The sequence below is a fragment of the Scomber japonicus genome, chromosome 13 (genome assembly GCF_027409825.1).
Source record: "Scomber japonicus isolate fScoJap1 chromosome 13, fScoJap1.pri, whole genome shotgun sequence".
NCBI classification, from domain to species: Eukaryota; Metazoa; Chordata; class Actinopteri; order Scombriformes; family Scombridae; genus Scomber; species Scomber japonicus.
The window spans coordinates 21,977,667-21,995,090 of record NC_070590.1 but is presented as its reverse complement, the minus strand read 5'-3'; the positions used below and the strand labels follow the sequence as shown (position 1 = coordinate 21,995,090).

Here is a 17,424-nt window from a genome sequence, read left to right as displayed (position 1 = left end):
CCTGAAGGAGACATGATTATCTGAACAAATTGCTGGGCAAGCTATCCAATAGTTGTTGAGACATTTTACCACAATGGCACTAGAGTAAAAGGTATGGATCACCAAAAGAGGAATCGTTCAGAGTTGGTAGGATTGATCCTCTGGGGACTGTGATACTGACATGTCAATTGCAAGGTATCCGAAAGCAGACCCTGCTTTATCGTCTACTTTACAGCATGATAATAATAATAATAATAATAATAATGCATTTTATTTAAAGGCGCCTTTCAAAGCACTCAAGGTCACCTTACAAGGCACACATAACACAAAAACAGTACATCAAACAATATAAATCAGGTGACATTTAGTGCAGAGATAAAGAATAAAGAAAGAAAATAAATAAAATAGATAAATAAAAATAAAAATAAATATGAACGTGACTTCAAAGTGCATTAATATAATAATAAACAAGAATGAAGATTGCATAGTTAAAGGGAGATAGAGTAGGCCACTCTGAATAGGTGTGTTTTCAGGCGGGATTTAAAGGTAGAGACAGAGTCTGAAGTGCGAATGTCAGGTGGGAGAGAGTTCCATAGGCGGGGGGCTGATCGGCTGAAAGCTCTTGACCCCATGGTGGTTAAGTTGGCAGATGGAGTGAAGAGCTGGTTAGCAGAGGAGGATCGGAGAGTTCGAGAAGGTGTGTAGATGTGGATAAGTTCAGAGAGGTATGATGGTGCCAGGTTGTGAAGGATCTTGAATGTGAGGAGTAGAATCTTAAAGTCAATGCGGGATTTGATAGGGAGCCAGTGAAGTTGCTGCAGAGCAGGAGTGATGTGTTCAATAAAGGGAGTTCTAGTTATGATACGAGCGGCTGCGTTCTGTACAAGTTGGAGTTTGTGGATAGATTTCCGCGGAAAACCAAAGAGGAGAGAGTTACAGTAGTCCAGACGAGATGTGATCAGGGTGTTTACCAGGATAGCGGTGCAGGTTGGTGAAAGTGAGGGACGGAGACGGTTGATGTTACGTAGATGGAAGTATGCAGACCGAGTAACGCTATTGATGTGGGCTTCAAAAGATAGTGTGTTGTCCAGGATGACACCCAGGCTCTTTACTTGAGGGGATGGAGGAACAGTGGTATTGTCGATGGACATGGAGAAAGTGTTGAGTGTTGCTAGGGTTGATCTGGTACCAATGAGGAGGACCTCAGTTTTTTCGCCGTTAAGTTTAAGAAAATTTAGTGAGAGCCATGATTTAATTTCCAGTAAGCAGTCGGATAGAGCTGTGGGTGGCAGAGTGGAAGTAGGCTTAGTGGAAAGATAGAGTTGGGTATCATCATCGTAACAGTGGAATTGTATGTCAAATTTCCTGAGAATGTGACCAAGAGGCAGAAGATAAATAATGAACAGGAGGGGGCCAAGGACAGAGCCCTGGGGAACACCACTAGAGACTGGAGAGGAGCCAGACAAATGATGTTCATTTATAAATGAACATCATGCTGTATTGAAGATTTAAAACTAGCAATTGAGACCATAATCCCATTAGGGAAGTGCGGTCATTTTCTCATAGACTTCCAAACATTGGACTTCTCTTTGCAACCAGTGAAGTCGCCCCCTGCTGCCATTAGAAAGAACGCAGGTTTAAGGCACTTCCGCACTGGCTTCACTTTTCAGACTGGGAGGTGAATTTACAAATCCTACTATGGCCAGTCAAGACCTACCCTACTCTGCCTGTGATTGGCTTGCCCTGATATTGTTGCCCTTATCTTAACCAATCAGAATCCTCATTCCTAAACCGAAGCCATGAAGGCAACAAGTACTAGCCAATAAGAGGCAGAGTAGGGCGGGTCTTGGCGTGGCCATAGTAGGATTCATGACCAGGAGCTACCTGCCTGATATAACAGTGATGGCCACTATCATAATATTATTACCCCCTACTGGCCTGGAGCATGAATGCCCAATAATCACCAAAAACTGTAAAACAGCCATATAATATTAAATATAGTAACTTTGTTAAGTCTGTGTTATCTTCCAGTTCCATTTGGTCACTTTTAATTGGGACACTACATATGTAAAACGGCAACAACACTATGTGATGTAGATAGTAAACACTCGACAATGTAAGGCTTACAAATCAGCTGGAGTTGTGTTATTTCAAAATTAAATTTCTCTTACTTTGGCTGTTAGTCTAATTTACAGAATTGCTCTTCAGGCACTCAATGTCAGAAATGTCTCTGGCATCAAGATATTCTTTAATGTTACAAACTGAATATCATCATAAATCACTCCAGATAAGCATGCACAGATGATTGTGACAACACATGCATGTGTTACACATGAACCTTTAATGGGCATGAACATATCTTATATAGATAAAAGGTGAAATACAGAAAGACTTGTAAGTGAATAAACAAAAGCATTTTTTGCTTTACATTTACATTAATCTCAGCATCTAGATCTTACAGGCAGGATAAACAGATCCATGTGTTGGGTCTGTTGTGTTACCAGTATGATGGCATGATTAAAACAAGACACCACAGCCCCAAGACAACAGTTAGAGTGACCTGTCTTTAGACCTCTCTATTCAGCCAACCGTCCACACTTAAGTTTTCTTTCTCATCCTCCCGTTTGTCATTTGAGACTGCTCTCCAACCTTCAGATGTGATATGTACTTTACTGGCTTGCCCTTTGGATGACTTGCCAGGAAACCTCAGTGGCCTAACATTCTTCTGAATTTATCCCAGGTGTGGACTGTGACCACAGAGGTGAAATTCATGCACCATCACTCAGATTGATTGCCTCCTTCCTGTTCTGGCGCTTCTCTCATGTGGTCGGCTGGGGTTGCACCAGAGAAAAAGGGCGGTGTATCATGAACCATCCCTCACAGTAGCGGTGAGTGAGGAAAAGCAGACGCAGCCACCACCACTCCCCTCTTCAACCCCAAACTTATTGCAGTGTTGTTGTTACAGGGAGCCTCATGCACGCCATTTCTGCCAATATTTACAGAAAGGAATGAAAAAAGATTACTTCCCTCCTGTCTTCTCTCAATCATGCTTCTCTGAACTAGTCTTATGGCTTTGATTACAAGTTATTACCTTTCACTATCCAGGGAGCTATTCATCATTTGTGGGACCTGTTAGATCACTTCCTATCCAGAGCCTTTCCTGCCTTGTAACTGTCAAGTAGCACTCTATTTCACCCTGAACTGCTCAGCCCATGGTATGGCACAAAGGAAAACATCGCCTCTATGACTGTATTATTAATAAGCAGGTTGTGATATTGTACTTTTCATGCAATATTGTACAAATATTTTAAATAAAAAGCAAAAGATTTTTTAAATTGTGAATTGGTCCCAGCAGTGTAAGCTAATGCCAGTCACTTTACTGATTTTACATGTCATAATTCCATAATGTTTCATTAAAAAACTTCAATATTCAATTCAGTCAACTTAAAAGTCATGAGAAGAAATAAGTCATGCTTTATCCACACACATTCTCACACTTTCAGTCATTTGATAGATTACAGATATCACGCACAAATTGGATTAGTCAAGTAGGGCAGGATATACTAGAGTGTGATATTATCATTCTACAAATCCTTTTTTTTTTTTGATCAACTGTTTTTATTCGATTTTTCCACCATTTCATATAACAAAATGAAACAAAACAACATTGCAATACAAACAAACATCCACTTAAAGGGGAACCATGCCCACTCCAGAGTGTCCAGATGGTGTCCTGAATCCTGTAAAGTCTGAGAGGCACAACTTAATTAGTCAATTAGTAATGATTCGAAGTCCTACCACCACTCCTGTGGCAACCCCCACCCCAATAAGAATAAAATAAAATAAAATGAAGAAACCCAACAATATAAAACACAGTCAATTCAGTTAACAATACAGATCTGTCCTTTCAGCTTTTAAATGGCCTGTGACCATGAGCTAAGTTTTCTTGGATCAGCACCATGCAATCTTGTCACTGAAAGTTCCATGAACAAGTTAGATTATTTTTTTATGAAACTCTAGATTTAACTATACTAACTGGTGAATGGTTAAAATGGTTAATGCTTAAAATCCTTAAAGTGGTATAGAGGAACAAAGGTGTTCAAAAAACTACATTAGTAAAAAAGAAGAGGAACAAGAACAAGGAGACATGGATCTTGAAACAAATATGTATATATATTTGAAAGCCGCACGTTTTTACACACACACACACACACACACACACACATATACATATATATATCACATCCAGACATATCCAGATATACATATATATACAATTGAAATCGTGCCCATTGTTAATTCAGCCCCTGGTTCACAACAAGAACTGGAGCTGGCAACTGGAGGATTTGTCTAAGTGTTAAGTGGCAGTGGTAAACTCTCCGTTCTTTGTGGGACGACAGCCACAAATCTCCGCTTAAATGAACACAAATCTGCATTAGAATCAATCAAGTCCACGTTACTTTGTATAAAAAAGTCCTAATTTATTATTGCTACTATTATTATATGTGTTGTTACTGTTATCGTTGCGTGTCTATTATCATCCTATCCATAATTAACTAATTAACTGCTTAAATTGCTAAATACAACCTTGTTTAAGCTATGTATGCCCGATGTCCCCATCTAACCTTCACATCCGTCTATTACCACTTAGTTTGAGCAGTTTACACCACGCCCAATGCGCTGTCATTGGCAGGAGAGTGAAGCGCTGTCGAAGAACCCCAGTAGTGTGCCATGTGCTAAACAGGGCAGAGCTGAGACAGTGTAAACCAAAACAGGATCAGCTTGCCCTGATGTGCCCTCACTTCTAGGGGCCACTGCAGTTTTTTTCAGCAAGCTATATCTGAAGAAAGCCTCATTGTGCCAAAGTGCGCTGTCCTTCCTTGGTGGATACATAAGGACCATCTTTGCCTATGCCCCCATATCTGGAGACCTTTGGCCATTTGCATTCCCTCTTAGATTCCCTCGGTGTTTCTTTAAAAAACAACTGACTAACTGGCTGCAGCTTTTTGGATGTGGACATCCGTGTGCGCTTGCAGCAGGTGGTCTGAGACTTTTTAGTATCGACCTGTTGCGTTTGGATGTCCTGATGAGAGATCCAGTTCACACAGCGGCTGCCATGACTTACCATCCTTTTCAAAATAACCGACAAGGTGCCTTGCCCTTAGCAGCCTTCCTTTCTTCCGCTCAGCCCTCGTTTTCCCCTGCTGTGGCTTTCCCAGAAGTCGCCTCTGTCTCCGAGCCTCTGCAGGAGCAAGCTGCCTTTGACGCGCGCCTGCATCCCGGCCAGCAGCGCTCCTCAAAGAGCCTGGAGCCAGAGGACAAGCCGGAGAATGAACCGAAGGTCACTCTGGAATCAAAGAATTTGTGGAATCAATTTCACAAAATGGGAACAGAGATGGTCATCACAAAATCAGGAAGGTAAGTAAAATTAGTTGTCTGTTCTATCCATAGTCGTCAATCAGTCGCCAAAATGATGACTTTATCTCCCGATATGATAACACCAGTTTTTTTATATTATTTTATTTAACGGTGTACGGCTTCTATTTCTCTAGAAAAACTTCTACTATTTTGGAGCACCAACAAACACCAATCATTGTGTTCATTAATCAATATTTCAGAGATGGAAAAGTCATTAAAATATTTTAATTTGTGATATTTAAGAAACCAATACGGCATCCTCATATAGGTCTCCAATGGTCAGTTGCTTCAATATATATGTATATGATTAAGTAAAAAGATCTTGATTGTAAAAAATTGTCAATTTAACTCAAATACGCATACATCAACTTTTCATGAATTGTCCCGTTACAGGAGGATGTTTCCGCCCTTCAAAGTGCGGGTTGACGGTCTGGATGAAACAGCTAAATATATCCTGCTGATGGACATAGTCGCTGTTGATGACTGTCGCTACAAGTTTCACAACTCGCACTGGATGGTAGCTGGAAAAGCTGACCCAGAGATGCCAAAGCGCATGTACATCCACCCAGACAGCCCGTCCAAGGGAGGGCTGTGGATGAGCAAGCCCGTAGCTTTTCATAAACTCAAACTCACCAATAATATGTCAGACAAGCATGGATTTGTAAGTATTAATTATTTGAATTTGAATTGTTGCATAAGATTTTTTAATTGACTTTTTTTATTGACAGCTTTCTAAATTGGCTGAAAAACTATAATAAGTATAAGTTTACAGCAATGTTATACAACTATGCAATGTTATGTGTCGTTATTCAACTTTCTTTGTCCCTAATTTTCCAGACAATTTTGAATTCAATGCATAAATACCAACCCAGATTTCATATCGTGAGAGCCAACGACATAATGAAACTTCCATACAGCACCTTCCAGACACATGTTTTCCCGGAGACAGAGTTCATCGCTGTCACAGCATATCAGAATGAAAAGGTACCCCCTATCATATGCTGTCACACACACACACACACACACACACACACACACACACACACACACACACACACACACACACACACACCACACACACACACACACATACCCATCCTCCCACGTACAGTACATACCTAGTTGCGTGAGTGCATGGATTGCATCTGGATTGTAGTAGATTGTCACTGTCATGTTTTTTTTCCAATGACCAACTTGCAAACTTTTCTTAATTTCTATTAGATCACACAGCTTAAAATTGACAACAATCCATTTGCCAAAGGATTCAGAGACACTGGAAATGGGAAACGAGAAAAGAGGTAGGCCTATTGTATTTTCTACCAAAATAGAGGGAATCTGGGGAATTGGCCTTTATTCAGACCTGATCTCATTTCGTGATCCGCAGGTTTAAGCAGTTACACATTTCTTTGCTGCATGAGAACCAAAGCAAAGCCGACCGGGACTGTGTGGATTCTGACGACTCATATGAACAGCCCAGCACCAGTGATCTATTTTATTCCTCTCAGGAACTGATGAGCAGCCCCCTATTGTTCACGCCAACTTGCCAAGGTGGGTTAACATACAGTAGCCTATGTCATGTCACTAAGCAGCCTTTATGGCAGTTTTTCTGCATAACATTGCATTACATAAACAATATCCTTATATGTGATGTATTTATTGACAATGGAGGAAATTAAATTATCATTAAAGTTGGCACATTGTGGTTGTTATATGTGCTTCAAGTGGTTTTCTTTTTCAATCTTAACTCGTATTTAAGAGCTCAAAAGTTATCTATAACATAAGCCTACAGGATGATCCATCCAACCATCCATACCCTAAAACCATGCAAACTCAACACAGTATGCCATTACAATATCAGATTGCAGAAGTTAAATAAACCTTTTTGACTAAGTGTTACTAATAGCAAAACCAGTTAAATGGAATTCAGCCATCATTCATTTTATTATTTATACCTTTGATTTTACTATCTTTGACCTGTCAAAATGCCTTTTGAGCAAAGGGATGTAGCTACTCATGTAGTTCATGAGATGAGTGTTTCAAATATGTTAAAACAGCTAGTAAGTGAACCTTGAGTTACAATTTTGTAAAGGTCAAGAATTAACACCCTACTAATGAGGTGGTGAAAAAAATGGCATTTTTGCTCGTATGGACATTATCATTAACAATGGCTCCATTCCATTAATTGTCCAATTTGAGTCAGTTTGTGCACAATACCAGAGCTCTGAAACTGGTTCAGTTAAATGTAATTCAGCTCTATCATGAATTATTACATTTTCCTGCTTGGCAAGTCAAAATGTATACAAAGCCAATGTGTCTATTGGAAAGTTGACAGAGAATACAAGAAGTTGTTCAAAATTAGATCTCAACCATAATTCACTGTCCGACTCAATCTGACAAAAGAAATAGCTTGCTTTAATGAACCAACTATAAGACATTCTTTGCAATACATCACCTCTATCCCCACTGTATACTAATAATATACTAACAAGGCCTATGTATACGTTTTACTTTTCACTAAATATACACTTTTTCCCCACAGATGACAACACTGGAACTGATTCAGATATTGACCCACAAGATGAGGACATTGTTGAGGCCAGGACTGAATATTCATCTCCATTGAGTCTGAAGAGCGAGGACATACTGTGGAACAGGTCTGCCGTCAGTCAGAGCAATGACAATCAAAACACAGCAAAGGATGGAACAATATTTAGAACATCAAGTGACAAGTACTCTATGGAGGTGGATTCTTTAAAAAACCATGTGAGTGAAATCACAGATGGAGTCCTTCCTATGACGTTGCAAATGAGAAGTTCAGCATATCTCAGTGCTGGTCACCTTCAGAACTTGGCTCTCTCAAACAGTCACCAGTTTCTTAAGCTTGGGACACCTTTGTTGCTTCATCCTGGACATTTGTCAGTGAAGCCAGACACTTTCCCCACTACTGGGATAGGACATCCATTTTCCTCTTTATCTGGAGTAATTGACCTGGAAAACGGAGGCTTACCTTCTCAAACCATCACCTCCCCATCTCCCTTCATGTTTCACCTGTCACAGCCCATGTTGGCATCTCAGGTATGCTTCAGTAGGAGCACTGTACTCTTAATATTACACATATTTGAAAGCACTAAGCTCACATTTTCTCAATGACCATCTCTAGCCACACAGTTAAACTTCCCTTTTAAAGAAAACTGTTCACAGCAAGGTCTGTGGATTATCCAAAGTAACAGTATGACAGTATATTTTCAGCACAGTGAATGGAATACAATGTATTTGGGTGGCATCAGAAATCTTAGAGATTATGTCTAAAAATCTCAGCAGATAAAACTGAAATTATCTACATGGCTAGCTCCTCTATGGATAAATAGTAGACGCCTTTCTGTAATTTTGGAGAAATTACAATTCCCTAAATTGTACATTATATTTGTTACTCGTCTCTGAAGTAATGCTATCACACAAAGAGTCATTTGATCATGCTCTCAATGGGTGAAGTGTTTGGGCTTTTAGGACTAATCAATTCAGTATTCCTCCATGCTTTGGAATGAACTGAATAAAGAAGTGATACGTGGGTGGACAATTATAGAAAGAAATTGCTGAAGAAAAAAAATGCATAACTCTACTGCTTGGACTGGGGAACTATAGACAGGAGAACATCTTACTATGTGACACTGTAACTCTCCCTTCATTGGTTCAGCAAAGGGAGCATCAGTTGGTTAGTAGTAGGAGAGAGAGCACATACTGGTTTTTGGGAGGAGGAGTTTGGGGAAAACATGCAGTTGAAGTTCTGGGCTGGGAGGGTGATTTTTCACTATTCTTAGAAGGTAAAGTCACCCTTAACAGAACTGATCACTTTTAGACTTACAACCTGTGATTTGTGGACACACAGAATATGGCTGGCTGTAGATTTCTGCTTTGTGTACCTCAAACATTCCTTTGGTTCTCAAATAATTGGCAGACCATTTTTAATTTCCCTAAACTTTCCCCAAAGATTGAAAATTGACCACTGTCATAAAACAGTTCAAATATATATAAAATGAATTACACATAGGAAGCCTACATCAAACTGTTACATACACAGTCTTTAAATTAGGCAGGTCAGTGTCAATTTAGAATGAAGAATAAGTGCTCAATACTACTCTTGTTCCATGATAGTATTAGATGAATTACGATTATTGACGTCATTTGCTAACATCTTGGATTTCCACTGTAAAATCTGTTTAAACTAAATTGCATCACAGAGGCATGCATGGTATTTCTAACATTTTTTTGTTGTTGCTGTTTCATTCAGGGAACATCACTGTCACCCTTGGGTGGACTGTTTTCATATCCCTACTGCTACATGGCAGCACCCCCGGCAATTGCCCCATCTCTCCCCACCTGTTCTGCAACCTCTACGCTCGCCAGAAACCACTGTTTTCGCAGCTCTCAGCCTTGGTCACGATTCAGCCCTTATCAGATGCCCACCTCCGTCACCTCAAGCCAAAACCTGCTTACAGCCAGATTGCCTGCCAATTCACAGTCTGAGTTGTTCAAATCAGGCAGCAGAGAGTCAAGTCCGGTGTCCGACAATCCCAGTAACAAAACCAAGTCCAAGCAGAAGACTACTCCATCTAATCCCAATGTTAAGAGTTCCACTGATCAGTTGCAAAACATGCATGATTTTGTAAGTGGACTTGATAAACCACCTCATCCACCATTATAGACACACTAATTGTTTTTCATTCTACATGTGGTGGACACTTTGTTATGGATGAAATGACATCTGACAAGAAAAGACACATAGGCAAGTTTATAAAGTCGCAATGACCTAAAATAAATATATTTGTATGAAACTGTATATTGCTACTACTTCTCATTGATTTGGTGATTTGCGGGTAAAAAGACACATCTGACATATCTGTGTTAAAAATATGGCTTAATTACAGTGGGTAACATCCTTGTTTCAATCCCGGTGCCCCAAGAAAAACACACTGACCTAGACTTATTATTCTAATTTCAACCAAATGTATCCCAATTTAACCTCATAAAAACATCCAGGTATCTTTTCACGAAATTGATACTTATTTGGAAGTCTTATTTAAGTATTATGGAAACAAATGAAGTAGGGACAAAATTAAAGATGCTTATTGGAATTTCTTTGTCGAAAATGACATGCAACAGAATCCGAAGGTTCAACTTGTTGCCAAGTTATCTCCTTATCCCGGATTACTGGGGTTAAATTAGGATTAGGGTTAGTGTTAAATAAACAAGCTAATGTGTCCCTGACACATGCAGTACTCCCAATCCTATGTGAAATGCTGTATAGATGGACAATAATGTGCTTTAAAATGAATAATATACCAATTTTTATTGATTCCTTCTGTACAATTGTGTAAATATGTTGTCTGTCATTTTACTGTGTAAAACATGAATAATCAAAGCCTTTTGAGACTGAACACGTTTCAGATATCCAAACCTGCCAATGAGATATGAGGAAATTGTATATCACCTGTACACAGTTTCACTTTTTATTTGTCGATGTACCAAAGCAGCACAGATGACTCAGGATTCTTTTTTTCACCAGCACTTAACAAAATGTCTTTAGTACAGGTAATCTGGCAGGTTGACTGCTAAATTATTCAGGTATTTTTTGTGTGTTTTTTTCACAATTACAATAAAGATATTCACATTTCATGTGGTTGTCTTAATGTGTTTGTAATAAATGGATATATTATTGTTAGTGTTAAATTACACATTAAATATACAGGTATGCCTGTACACTTGAAGAATCTTGTTTACCTGCCATATCTAACACTATTCTTAAATTCTGCAATTGGTAATTGCCTGCTATTATCTATAGCCTAGTCTAAAATTAAGGTAAACCCTTGATAAAACTTTACAAAGCTGAAAAATACTGTAGCTCACACAAACATAAATATGTGTGTGTGTGTGTGTGTGTGTGTGTGTGTGTGTGTGTCTCACTTTTATCACTTATATTCATTTCCCCAACCATAACCACTCTTTTCCTAAACCTAACCCTTACCCTAAATCTTGATCTAACCCTAACCTCCAGTTATCTCTTTGCTCAAGTCATGGGTGGATATTTCAATGCCCAGTATCTGATTTTTTCAGATGTCCAGGAGGAATAAGAGAACAATGATTTAGAAGAGGAGGTGGTATCTGAAGAAGAAGATGGGAAGAATACAACTCAGAGGATGAGGCATCATCTTCAAATGAGGAAGAAATCCCGCAAGCTGACAGAGGGAGATTTTTGGTAAAGAACAGCAAAGAACATGGTCCTTGTCACCATATGACAAGTAGGGCAGGATGACAGCATACAATGTCATAAGGATGACCCTAGGGCCCACAAGACCTGCATTTACCCATGTCCAGGACACGACCTCAACATTCTACATGTTTATCACAGCAGCCATCGGAAATATTGTCCTGGAGATGACAAATATTCCACAAATATGAAGACAACTGCAAAAGGGTGGATGAGATTGACTTGCATGCCTGCATAGGACCGCTAATCTTAGCAAGTGTGTATAGGTCCAAAGGCAAGGATACATCTAGTATCCTGCAGAGAGCAGAGGGGCAATTTTCTATGACAAGAGACATGAATGTGATTTGATAACCGTTTGCTATCTTAAATAAAAGGGAGCTGGGAGAGAAAAAAGGGTGAACATTGGGTGAAATACAACTCTCCTTCATTTTATTTTGTGTGGTGTAGAGCAACAAATGTTTTATATAAATAACAATGTTTAAATTGAGAAGTTTGGATTTATTGTCCCGTTATTTTGTTATCTCATTAAACTTATACAGTTCAGTGAACCCAGGATGCTCAGATACAATATCATTACACTATTTTATACATCTTAAAGAAAACTACAGAGATTGCATGTAGAGCTATACCTGCACCCAGATACAGCTGGCAGACATCTGCACTCTACTAGAGCACTCTTGATAGTAATCTCTTTTGCGTCATCTTTCCAGCAGTATATGCCCAGCAAGCAAGCAAAGTACAGCATTAAGATATGGGTGGCCTGTGACACACAATCCAGCTATGCTTGGAAGATGCCATTCTATACAAGGAAGCAGACTTTTGGAGGCCCAAAGAAGAACCAATGGACTGTGCTTGATGTAAGAGATAGACTGGGGGCATAGTGTCATGTCTGACAATTTCTTCACCCTTTTATAAACTCAGCCAGCAGTTCTTGAAGAGGAAGATTGATACAGTAAGAAAGAGCGAGCCTGAGCTCCCCCTGCAATTCCCATAACAAGGGAGAAAGGTTTTCTCATCAAGGTTTGCCTCCACCCCCAGCACCACTCTAGTTTCTCACCTCACAAAGAGGAAAAAGAATGTGGTCCTCCTGAACAGACTGCACAAAACAGTTCACATCAGTGATCATGTGGACAGGAAGCCAGCCTTCGTCCTGGACTACAACCATAATGAAGAAGGCATGGACAACCTGGACAAGGTGATTGGAACTTACAGCTGCAGAGGATGATTGCCTGTTCATCTTCCATAACATCATTGATGTGTCCTCATACAATGCCTTTGTGATATGGAACAAGATCAAGAGCAGCTTGGAAATCCCATACATTTAAAGAAGACATTACCTCCCTTGCACAGCAACCTCTGCAGCACTTGTGAAAGCTGTTCAGGAGGCTGAATCTTGATCCACCTGAGACTGCAGCTGGGGCAGACAAGAGGAGGAAATGCAACCCCCCCCCCCCAAAAAAAAAAAAAGACAGACTGACTATGACTAGACTATGTGCTGCACATGTGAGCACTACATCTGAAAAGTCCATGCAAACACTTACATCCTGTCCTTCATGTGCTACTTATAGTTGACTGATGTATGTTCTTCACATCTTTCTTTTGTATCGATTATTTTATTTCATTCTTATTTAATAATAATAATAATAATGCATTTTATTTAAAGGCGCCTTTCAAAGCACTCAAGGTCACCTTACAAGGCACATATAACACAAAAACAGTACATCAAACAAATACAAATCAGGTGACATTTAGTGCAGAGATAAAGAATAAAGAAAGAAAATAAATAAAATAGATAAATAAAAATAAAAATAAATATGAACGTGACTTCAAAGTGCATTAATATAATAATAAACAAGAATGAAGATTGCATAGTTAAAGGGAGATAGAGTAGGCCACTCTGAATAGGTGTGTTTTCAGGCGGGATTTAAAGGTAGAGACAGAGTCTGAAGTGCGAATGTCAGGCGGGAGAGAGTTCCATAGGCGGGGGGCTGATCGGCTGAAAGCTCTTGACCCCATGGTGGTTAAGTTGGCAGATGGAGCGAAGAGCTGGTTAGCAGAGGAGGATCGGAGAGTTCGAGAAGGTGTGTAGATGTGGATAAGTTCAGAGAGATATGATGGTGCCAGGTTGTGAAGGATCTTGAATGTGAGGAGTAGAATCTTAAAGTCAATGCGGGATTTGATAGGGAGCCAGTGAAGTTGCTGCAGAGCAGGAGTGATGTGTTCAATAAAGGGAGTTCTAGTTATGATACGAGCGGCTGCGTTCTGTACAAGTTGGAGTTTGTGGAGAGATTTCCGCGGGAGACCAAAGAGGAGAGAGTTACAGTAGTCCAGACGAGATGTGATCAGGGTGTTTACCAGGATAGCGGTGCAGGTTGGTGAAAGTGAGGGACGGAGACGGTTGATGTTACGTAGATGGAAGTATGCAGACCGAGTAACGCTATTGATGTGGGCTTCAAACGATAGTGTGCTGTCCAGGATGACACCCAGGCTCTTTACTTGAGGGGATGGAGGAACAGTGGTATTGTCGATGGACATAGAGAAAGTGTTGAGTGTTGCTAGGGTTGATCTGGTACCAATGAGGAGGACCTCAGTTTTTTCGCCGTTAAGTTTAAGAAAATTTAGTGAGAGCCATGATTTAATTTCCAGTAAGCAGTCGGATAGAGCTGTGGGTGGCAGAGTGGAAGTAGGCTTAGTGGAAAGATAGAGTTGGGTATCATCAGCGTAACAGTGGAATTGTATGTCAAATTTCCTGAGAATGTGACCAAGAGGCAGAAGATAAATAATGAACAGGAGGGGGCCAAGGACAGAGCCCTGGGGAACACCACTAGAGACTGGAGAGGAGCCAGATCTCAGGTTTTTGATTTGAACAAACTGAGTGCGGTCAGAGAGATATGATGTGAACCAAGCCAGTGGGATGTCAGTGATTCCAATGGAGGCTAATCTGTCCAGGAGGATTTCATGAGAAACAGTGTCAAAGGCTGCACTCAGGTCGAGGAGAACCAGAATGGAGAGAAGTCCAGAGTCAGATGCCATCAGGAGGTCGTTGGTGATTTTCACTAGGGCTGTCTCGGTGCTGTGGAGGGGACGGAAGCCAGACTGAAATTGTTCATAAAGGTTGTTGTCAGACAGATGGGTGTGGATCTGAGCTGCAACCGTTCTTTCAAGTATTTTGGAGAGAAATGGCAAGTTAGAGATGGGACGGAAGTTGTTCAAGTCATTTGGATCGGCGCCAGGTTTCTTGAGTGTAGGAGTTATTGCAGCAGTCTTTAGTGATGATGGAACAACACCAGAAGTCAGTGAGGAATGAATGATGTCAGTTATTAATGCAGACAGGGCAGGTAGGCAGCTTTTGACCAGGTGGGTAGGTAGTGGGTCTAACTGGCAGGTAGATGACTTGGCTTTATGAATGAGACCACTTATTTCAGAGACAGTTGGCAGTATGAAGCTGGTGAGCGGAGAGCTGAAGGAAGATGTAGACCAAGAGTGCAGAGAGGATGCAGAGTTTTTAGTAGCAGTCAGTGTCCAGTGGATATTTTCAATTTTGGCATTGAAGAAGGTCATGAAGGTATCACACTGTGTAACTGTGAGTAGATGAGGTGGTAGAGCATCAGGTGGTTTCAGAATGTTGTTGAGAGTTGAGAATAGGGCTCTAGTGTTCCCATCAGCTGTCCTGATTAAGGTTCTGTAGTATGTGGTCTTGGCTGAGGAAAGAGCATCCTTGTATTCGAGTATGTGGTTGTAGTACATTTCTTTGTGAACTGCCAGGCCGGTTTTAATATAAAGGCGCTCCAAGCGACGGCCTTTAGTTTTGAGCTGGCGTAGGGCTGGTGTAAACCAAGGAGCAGAGTGGGTAAAAGAGACAGACCTATTTTTCAGAGGTGCCAGAGTATTGAGCAGTCCATGAAGTCCATCATTGTAGTGGGATACCAGTTCATCTGTGGTGGATAAATTTTCTCTGCTGGGTAGGTCACCAATACCATTGGAGAGAGCCAACAAGTCAATATGTTGGCTCTCTCCATTTATTGTTGTTGTTTATCCATCTTGTGAGTGGGGGCAATGGTTCAAAAAGAAGACTGGTATTTTTAAGTCAAAATATATCACTTTATTGCCCAAAAAAATGTCAAACTACTATATATTTATATTTTGGCACTGTTGCCCCTTCTTCCCCAGAAACCCAATGATGGGTATATTTAGTATTTTAAACAGGAACATTAATAAAGTGACACAGCAGTATTTGTTATGTTACATTTAGTTACCATTGTCTGGATTCATTTTACTTTTTGTATACGCGTCTTGAAGCTTTACCACAGCAAGCAAATAGTAGTGGTTTTCAAGAGCTGCTGCTGCCTTGCCCTTGGCCATGGTGATGGCAGCTGAGCTATAAAGGTGAATGAGCAAGTCTGTGGTCCTGTGCACTTCATTCCATATGCATGAGTGGAGCTCACTGCCTGCTAGGGCACTGTCCAATTCCCAAAACATCTCTCCTTGTGACAGCAAAGCTACACTTGAGTTGTTAATTCTTCTGCTCAGTACATTTGAAAAAATTTTTGGGATAGGCTACAAATGGCATATTGATTCATATAGTCAAGGAAGTTCATACATATAAGAGCTGACAGGATAAAATTCTTGATTTTGGACAGGGAGTTAAATGACCCACTGAAAAAACTTCTGCAGGGAAAGCAGCTTCACTGGTGAACTGCAGTATGTTGTGACAAAAGGTCATATCACTTTTGGACTTTTCCACTCATTAACAAATGTAGATAGCTGTATAGTTTATACAAAAGAGATTGTTCACATTATATTGCCAAAGAAATCATTCGGCCTATGACATACCATTACGTCATAATAGGCATCTAGTTTTCTTGATGATGTGTCATCTGTATGTCTGACACCAGCAGGGATGTGACACCCAGTGTGGTGTCAAAAGGGAGAGGTCAGTTTGTGGATGTATCAAGAGAGGCACACAAGGTCAATTATTAATCTTAAATCCATTAAGATTTAGCCGTTATTTTAAAAAATAGAGCCTAAAAACCTTGGAGATGTGTTTTGTGTTGCAGACGCGGCTATTCAGCACTTATGTCACACATATGTGACAGTTATTACTATTATATTGTATATACAGTTATTCTGTGTAATCAATGCAAACCTAATGAATTTAAAAGTTAATTTTTTAAATGGTAAACAGACTGCATTTACCAAGTATGCTTCTTTCTTAGCAGGCACAGAGCTTTGAAATTTACCTTTCATATTTGAACTCTTTAGATGTGTTCTTCATTCATGATAAAAGAACCATACTCTTTCACATTTTTCCCTGTATCTGTTGGAGCTCAGAAGTCAAGTTGTCTCCCAAGAGAAAGATTGATCTGAAAACCCTCCCCTCCATGTGCTGGGCTCCTCTCAAACCTATGTTGTGGTGCATTTCTCCTTGGTTGAGCGTAGACATGTCCACTGACTCAGAAATGTGGCAAGGAGGTCAATTGCCAAATTTTGCAGTCAGCAGGAAACTTCTTAAAGTGCTGGAGAGGTCTGGAGGTGGCCTTCAACACCAAGGTGAAAGAAGCTCTGTGTCCATGACTACACTAAAAAAAGTTTTTAACACTATTGATCTAAGCTGGGCAATAACTTTTAATCATTCTTCCTTGACTCAGTTGTTAAAGAAAAGGTTGGTGGTTGAGGCCACCCAGGTTCATAGTGAGTTCCAATGTTTGCCAAAAAGCCCTTTTAGAATTTTTCAGTAATGCATGTAGTAGGAGATTAAAATT

The 17,424-nt window shown here is 40.2% G+C and overlaps 1 protein-coding gene across 1 annotated transcript; it reads left to right on the top strand.

The window, feature by feature from the left end:
* The first annotated feature begins 5,047 nt into the window (after positions 1-5,047).
* On the top strand, positions 5,048-17,236 carry LOC128370939 (T-box transcription factor TBX2b-like). Its single transcript, XM_053331123.1, has 10 exons — positions 5,048-5,397; positions 5,791-6,058; positions 6,235-6,381; positions 6,619-6,695; positions 6,782-6,945; positions 7,937-8,472; positions 9,686-10,060; positions 12,373-12,519; positions 12,729-12,857; positions 17,102-17,236. The coding sequence occupies exons 1-10, from the start codon at positions 5,066-5,068 to the stop codon at positions 17,234-17,236; spliced, it is 2,310 nt and encodes a 769-aa protein (XP_053187098.1). The 5' UTR covers positions 5,048-5,065.
* The last annotated feature ends 188 nt before the right edge of the window (positions 17,237-17,424 follow it).